At 35.7% G+C, this 7,666-nt stretch overlaps 1 protein-coding gene across 1 annotated transcript in view; it reads right to left on the bottom strand.

The window, feature by feature from the left end:
- Positions 1-7,666, bottom strand: part of LOC107745382 (acetylcholinesterase collagenic tail peptide-like) — a 25,152-nt gene that overhangs the window by 11,225 nt on the left and 6,261 nt on the right. The window contains exons 6-14 of the mRNA XM_016559253.1: positions 5,023-5,094; positions 4,088-4,150; positions 3,951-3,977; positions 3,774-3,818; positions 3,653-3,688; positions 3,436-3,516; positions 3,250-3,346; positions 1,392-1,519; positions 1,110-1,229 (exon numbers count right to left, since the gene is read on the bottom strand). Of these exons, the coding sequence (XP_016414739.1) occupies positions 1,110-1,229; positions 1,392-1,519; positions 3,250-3,346; positions 3,436-3,516; positions 3,653-3,688; positions 3,774-3,818; positions 3,951-3,977; positions 4,088-4,150; positions 5,023-5,094 (669 nt within the window). The remainder of the gene's footprint in view (positions 1-1,109; positions 1,230-1,391; positions 1,520-3,249; positions 3,347-3,435; positions 3,517-3,652; positions 3,689-3,773; positions 3,819-3,950; positions 3,978-4,087; positions 4,151-5,022; positions 5,095-7,666) is intronic.

The following is a 7,666-nucleotide window of genomic DNA, read 5'->3' on the forward strand; positions in this document are numbered from 1 at the left end:
ACAGCGCAAAGTTGTAGTATTTCCTCAGCGACCAGCACGGATCAGCTCCAGGCATGACATTGACATTGACATGACGAAGCAGATATCGTCCTCTTTTGGAAGGCCAAACAAAGTAGTTTCGCTTTCACAACAAAACACATGGTGGGCTCGAGTGAGCGGAGTCCGGCTTGAGTGAGCGGCGGCGGGCGGCCTTGAGAACGGCGCGGCCAGCGGATTCGACGAAGGAGCGTCCGGCGTGCTTGCGGCAACCACATGTGACGATCCCGGGCTGGACTCCGCTTTCACAGCACCTTCACGACATGGCGGTGGCAGCAACAACAATACTACAGCGAGAATAAAAGGCAAATGTGGCACTACCTAATTGAATATACACTAATTTGCATAAATTTACAGTACAAAAATCTGAATGGTGGATAATTGTTTTTTTCTACAAAGGGGATTTTGGATATCACTCCATAAATCAGAATATACTGTCAACAGGCAGAAAAAAATAAAATAAATATATTCAACAAATCTCCAATTTTCAGTAAAATGTTATAAATCAGGTAAATTATATATGAACAAACCCCTCTGCATAAACCTTCAGAATATAGATAGGAATAAAACTGTAAAGTTGTAAGTATGTAAGTGAAACTGAAGTGAATTTCTGGTTCAGTGCAGGAGGAAAAAAAAAACCTAATTGAGAAAGCGACCTTTAATGATATGTATTGTAAAATATATCTACAGACACATAGAGAAAGTGTGATAAAATAAAAACTGTGTATTAAAAAAAAAAAAATTATATATATATATATATATATATATGTATATATTGGATGTTTTCTTTCCACTAATCTGAAAGAAGACAAGTTATGGAAGCAAAATAGCCAAAATTGATCAGTGCAGGAAAAAAAACAAAACAATGGTTTTGCCTGAAGTGTCTTGTAGCATTTAAGATAAAATATAAACTAAATAGTAAACCTTTTATAGAACCTAAAATATGCATTTCCTAACAAATTCATATAATTTTAACACTAAAAAGTTGATAAAAATAAAGGTTCTGGACAAGAAATATGCCAACTGTCCATTTATAAATTGGATTTTGTTTCGATCACATTATTGATGGGCACCTGAATTGGCATCCAGCCGTCAATGTCTTTGAAGTAAAGTGACCTCTGATCTTTACGGAAGGCCAAAGCGTTATCAGTCTGGAGGCGGTTCAGCTCCTGTTCGTTATTCACCACAAATATCTGCAGCACAGACATTAAATATTACATTTTGGACTGGCAAAATTAATTATGGTTGTAAAATTTAATATCATCCAAAAAAAAAAAAATCAATCCAGTGCGGTGCACAGATATCTGGGAATATTCAGGCTTAGTTTGTAAAGCATGCTGGCAATGCTGGCTTACCGCTGGCACTCTGGGATAGCTGCCCCAGTGGTCAAAGGAGGGATTGGCACTCGATGCGGCATTGCAGCCACAGCGGCCTGGGCTGCCAGATTGCCCCTTCTCTCCTTTCTGTCCTACCATGTACAGTCCTGGAGGAGAGGTAAACAACATTGAGCTAAAGGCATAAATGTCCATGTGATGCAAAGTAATGAAGTGATTTTAAGAGCTACTAAACCTGGCCCTCATCTATCACAAAGAGAAAGCAATTGAGTTCATATGCACACAAACCAAAACAAGACAGCAGCTGTCCTGTGAATAAAGTGATGACATAATGTTTGTAATTCTGCGAGTAGCTTGGCTGCTCCGGCCGTCAGTTAAGGACATGTTGTCATGGCTTCAGTCTCCTTTGGGGCTTCTGCTTCAGTCATGGATCAGGTTGCTTCTGAAGCTAAATAGACCAGTGGTGGGATTTCCTGCAGTGATTTAAAGGGGTCATATGATGCGATTTCAATTTTTCCTTTCTCTTTGGAGTGCTTCACCGTCTGCACATGGTGAATGCTGCAATATCATCATGTGATCCTGACAGGGCCGTAACCACCATAGACATTGAGGGGGACAAATCCCCCCCGATAATTAGTAATGGCCAAATGGCCAAAATTCTTGCACTGCTCTGCTGCACTTCATAACGCAGTGCTGTTTGTTGTTAGGATGACAAAAAGGTTTAAATGCTACATTTTTAGGCTGGTCTGCCTCAGCGATCTAACAGTGCTCGTCAATGCCAAAATGATTTAGATGGCCAATCAAATCAAAGTAGGCGGAGTTAACTGCTCACACAAGAAGAGCATGAGCTCCAGCACGAAGCGTTGACATTGAGCAAGGTAAGATGGAAGCAGCAAAATTCTAGACTGAATGTTAACATATTTATTCATCTCACTTACACAAAAGCAGAATCAGTATATAAAAATGACTTTAAATAAACATAACATTTGTGTTTCTTTTTTTATTAAAACTGAAGAGTGTTGAACTTTCTTCTCCTGCATCCTATTCTTCATGCAATCTAGAATGGCAGCACAGCTGAAAGGTGTATAGACGTGAATTTACATTTCCTTCAGCCTGAGGCTTATTAATTTCACTTTTTTTTTTCTTCTGCCAAAAATATAACTTTTTCTATTTTAAAAACAAACAAGCAAACCCAGCTCAGATTTAAAAATAACACAAAAGTAATGCAAAAGTAATGTAATTCATTACTGTCCATAAAAAGTAACTGAGTAACGTAATAAGTTACTTTTTTAAGGAGTAACTTTCCCCAACACTGGATATAAATAATTTTATATAATTATTTTATTTGGCACTAAAGACTTTTAGTTACTATATATGTGAGATATTTTAAATAAATGCAGTTGTTTTTAACTTTCTTCAAGGTTTAAACTTTCAAGGTATCAACGTTTCTACAAAAACATTAAGCAGAACAACGGTTTTAGCTTTGCACTCACAGGAAATTACACTTTATAAATATATTAAAATTGAAAATGTATTTACTTTAAATGGTAATAATACAATTTTAGTGTTTTTACTGTACTTTTGATCAAACAAATGTAGCCCTGGTGAGCATAAGACTTCAAAAACATTAAAGCATGAAATTAACTACTTACCAACCTCAAAATTTTGAACAATGCTGTACTTAATTTTCTTAATTTTAATTAATATTTTTTTTAAATATCATATCAAATATCATTTTTAAAAATTGCATTTAATTATTTGAATTTACTTGATTCATTTTTGTTCTACATTTTCCAATTAATTTCTCCAAAGGTACGACACTTTCTTAGAGACCACAAGAGATTTGAGAACTGATAGCACTTGTATGTAAATATAATACCTGAGGCGGGCAAACCAGGAGGGCCAGGGTGACCATTGGCCCCCTGAGGGCCTGCAGGACCCATGGGTCCAGTTGCACCAATGTCACCTTTTGCACCCTGCATCAGAAATCAATAATAATGGTCATTTATTTCCAGTGCTTTTGCACTGTTATCATGTTGCTATTATGTGTTTAGGGATGGATCACCTGCTTTCCTCTTTTTCCTGGGCGGCCGGTGGGTCCCCTGTTCCCTGAGCTTCCAGGTTCTCCTTTTGGGCCCATTTCACCCTGAGAAATGATTTTAAAATCACATATAAATGTACGTTTGTTTTATTATGTTAACTAATAATAGACCAATTCTTTTTATATAAAACTTCAAAAAATATAAAATATTTATAATAATATGCAATAATATTTTCAGGACCTTCTGGCCAAGCATTCCAGGAAGACCCATTGATCCCTGAAGCAGTACAAAAAAAAAACGAATGATGGATTAGACCAGTTACAATTTGCAATATAAAACTAACTGTACTATGGTAACTTACTTTGTCACCTTTTGAGCCAATTTCACCTCTTAAACCTTGTGAGCCCTATGAGGACAACATCAACACAGCAGAAGAATACTGAATAACAATGAACAACTGGGGTAAAAAATGAAAGCATGAACTGAAGGACGAATAAAAGTGGGTTCAGGGAGTAAAATAAAAGTGGGTTCAACTCACTTTTTCTCCCTTATGTCCAGGTAAGCCCTGCAATAAATGAACAATATTCAGTACACAAGAGTACATTATTCTATCTCCATATGACAAGATATTATGACTGCAGCAGTCCTAATTCAGGAAATGAAGACTGTCCAGACCTTGGGTCCAATTGGTCCTCTTGCCCCTGGCATGCCCATCAGCCCAGGGTCGCCTTTCTCCCCCTGTTAAACACACAGGGATCACCTCACTGGACACTAAAGCACACTGCCATGCTGTCACATCATTGTGTCCTACTGTTGAAGTCCATTACAATTCATGCTTGAGAAACACAACTTTGCCCCCATTTGCATTTAAAGTTCATACTTAATTGGTTTAAAGAGTATACCATACACTACAGTACAAAAGTTTGGTGTTGGTAAGTTTTTTTTTTATATATATTTCAAATATTATTTTAATTATGTTTTTTTTTCTATTTCAAATAAATGCTGTCCCTTTAAATTTTCTATTCATAAAAGAATTAGAAAATAATAAATAAAATTAATAACTAAAAATAATAAACTAAAATAAATAAACTAATAAAATAAAAATAATAACTTTAACCAATAAAAAAACTTTTACTTGAAATAGTCACGGTTTCCACAAAAATATTCAGCAGTACAACTGTTTTCAACTTTGCTAAGAAGAAATGTTTATTGAGCATTACATTAAAAAAATATTATATATAATATTTCACAATATTAATATATTAATGTATTTATAATTAAGTAAATGCAGCCTTGGTGAGCATAAGAGACTTTTTACTGAAAATCTTACTGACCCCAAACCTCTGAATGGTAATGTATGTCAAACATAAAACAGCTTGATGAATATAGACCAACATTGCAGATATATGTAAGTGAAAAGAAAAAATTGTCAGCTAAAATGACATCAAAGATACATCTTGAGATACAGAATACTGGCTAGTTAGCAGGTTTTTCATCCTGGCAAATGTGAATCTACTTCATGTGGTACAGGAACTAACATGAAGAGAGAATACAGTTATATTCTATGATTCAGGAATTGTGTTCATGTGATGATGGAAATAATTACTCACCTTAGACCCAGTTGGTCCTTGCCATCCACTTGGTCCCTGTCGTCCTGGAAGACCAGGAGGGCCAGTGCGTCCCTGTAACACATGCAGCATAATTTTACACACATATACATTTAAAGGTACTATGAGCTTTAAAAATCAGCTCCAGATGTCCTTGCATATTGGCAGATTTCACAGAAATTGATGTCTTGGTAAAGAGTTCTTGACTTAAAAATCATTTTGCAAGCTCAGATTGCTGACGTTGTTTTGGCTTATATATCTTTAGTGCACAGGTTTTGGCTGTCTAATGCAGTGGCTCAGCACATTTACCGCACATAATAAAATGATTAGGACAATTTTCATTAAAACATAATTTTACTACACAAATTCATTAAGTATTGATTGATAAAATAGTCCCTTATATAACAGAACTTGCTATATTATGGATTTTAGTACAGATGGAATACTGTATTGACCAATATATTTCTATTTAGCTTTATTTTCATTTCTTTTTTAGTTTTAGTAATTCTAGTACTACCACTTAAATTTATTTAAGTTATTACCAAGGCAAAATTAAGTTTTTAATCAATCAATCAATGTTTATTTATAGTGCACATTTAAACACAACCAAGGTTGATCAAAGTGCTGTACAATAAAATAATCACAATGAATTAAAAGGGAATAAGATATAGACATAAAAACAAAATAAACAAGCAATAGACAATCAACAATATACAAGAGACCCAAAATAACATACTTAAGGAATGTTAAAATCCAAGGAGAAAAGATATATATAAAGATATATATAAAGAATTTAAAAGTGATGGATGGAACCTGTCTAATGTGAAGAAGAAGCCAGCAGCAGCAAAAGCATGATCACCTTGATTTTTTAAGTTTTAACGCTGGGGACAATGAGTAGGCCAAGGTCACATGATCTTAAGGTTCTAGAAGAAGTATACAGGAGCAATAAATCAGTAAAGTATTGAGGTGCCAGGTTTTGAGGGCTTTGTAGACAAATAAAAGTCAATCTATGTTTGACAGGGTGCAAGTAAAGACATTAAAATAGGTGTAATGTGGTTATATTTGCGCTTCCCTTTGAGCAGTCCAGCAGCTGCGTTTTGTACCAGCTGCAGACGAGAAATGGTAGCTTGAGTAACGCCATAATACAGCGAATTACAGTAGTCAAACAGAGATGTTACAAAGGCATGGATTGCGGTTTCAAAATTGCTCATGGATAATAAGAGCTTAACTTTAGTAAGAAGTCAAAGTTGATAAAAACATGACTTGATAACAACAGTGATCTGTTTGTCAAACTTTAAGCTGCAGTCAAATAGGATGTCCAAATTTCTGGCACACTGCATATTTTATGGGACAAGTAAGTCTAGATCAAAAAAAAAAAAGTTTTTCTTTGGGCCAAAGATAATAATTTTGGATTTCTTTTCATTTAGATTTGGAATTGCTTGAAAGCCATAGTTTCATTTCTTTTAAGCATTTGACAGCGGCTGAAGAGAGTGTTTATTGTTAAGCTGTAAGATAGATTTGGGTGTTGTCAGTAAGTATATAGATGAAAAGATTTATCAAAAATAGAGGCCAGGGGGAGCATATACAGGGAAAACATCACGGGTCCAAGAATTGATCCCTGCGGAACACCACAACCAAAAGGTTTACATTTTGGAAGATGAGTGATGCCCCAGATGAACAGTAAATCACCTATTTGACAAATAAGAGTGAAACCACTGTAATACAGTAACACCCACACAAGTCTCCAGCAGGGACATGAGAATGTCATGGTGGACCAAATCAAATGTAGCACTTAAATCTAAAAGGACTAGAGCCATGTATTTCCCTGAATCAGTCATGAGAATGATATATTGTTATAATCTTATATTTATATTTTAAGTATACTTACATTTTGAACAAATTACTTAAATATACTTTGAATTACCGAATATTATTTTTCAAAGTTTTAGTTAATGATAACAACATTGATACAGTAGATCAGAAATGTAACTGAGGCAGGCATGTGCCAAATGTAAAGAACACAAATGTTCTACAGAAATCGAATATTTACAATTTTACTGAGTATCAGCTAGGTGTCATGACCGGCGTTCCTTTTCCAATGCATCTAATCTGTGTAACACCTAAAGATGACTGGCTGCTCAATTGCAGGGCAGTAAGGACAAGGTGAGGACAACATGTCTTCAGAGTGCTTTGAGGGACAAAACAGCTATCAGAAGAGATGGGGGGAGAGGGGGGGGGAGAGGGAGAGAGAGAGAGAGAGAGAGAGAGAAATACAGACTGAGCAATCATACTCTGACTATAGAGATGGGCAGATATCGACAGAATTGACTGCCCAAAGAGAGCCGCATCTGCCCTTACTGTAATCATGGGAAAGTGGAGACAGAGCAACACTTCCTCACCAGCTGCCTTAACTATGAAGAAATTAGAAATAAATTTTATCCCAAATTTGAAATACTTTACCCTGACTTCAAAATGTTAAACAAGAAAACACAACTTCAATATTTATTAGGTGAAAAACAAGATTGTATCTTACTAGCAGCAAGATACATTGATGCCTGTCACAAAAAGAGGGAGGAGTCAACAAATCAGTGATGCGCCCACACACACATACACACACACACACCCACCCACACACATACACACACAC

The sequence above is a fragment of the Sinocyclocheilus rhinocerous genome, unplaced genomic scaffold (genome assembly GCF_001515625.1).
Source record: "Sinocyclocheilus rhinocerous isolate Xijiao unplaced genomic scaffold, SAMN03320098_v1.1 scaffold1249, whole genome shotgun sequence".
NCBI lineage: Eukaryota > Metazoa > Chordata > Actinopteri > Cypriniformes > Cyprinidae > Sinocyclocheilus > Sinocyclocheilus rhinocerous.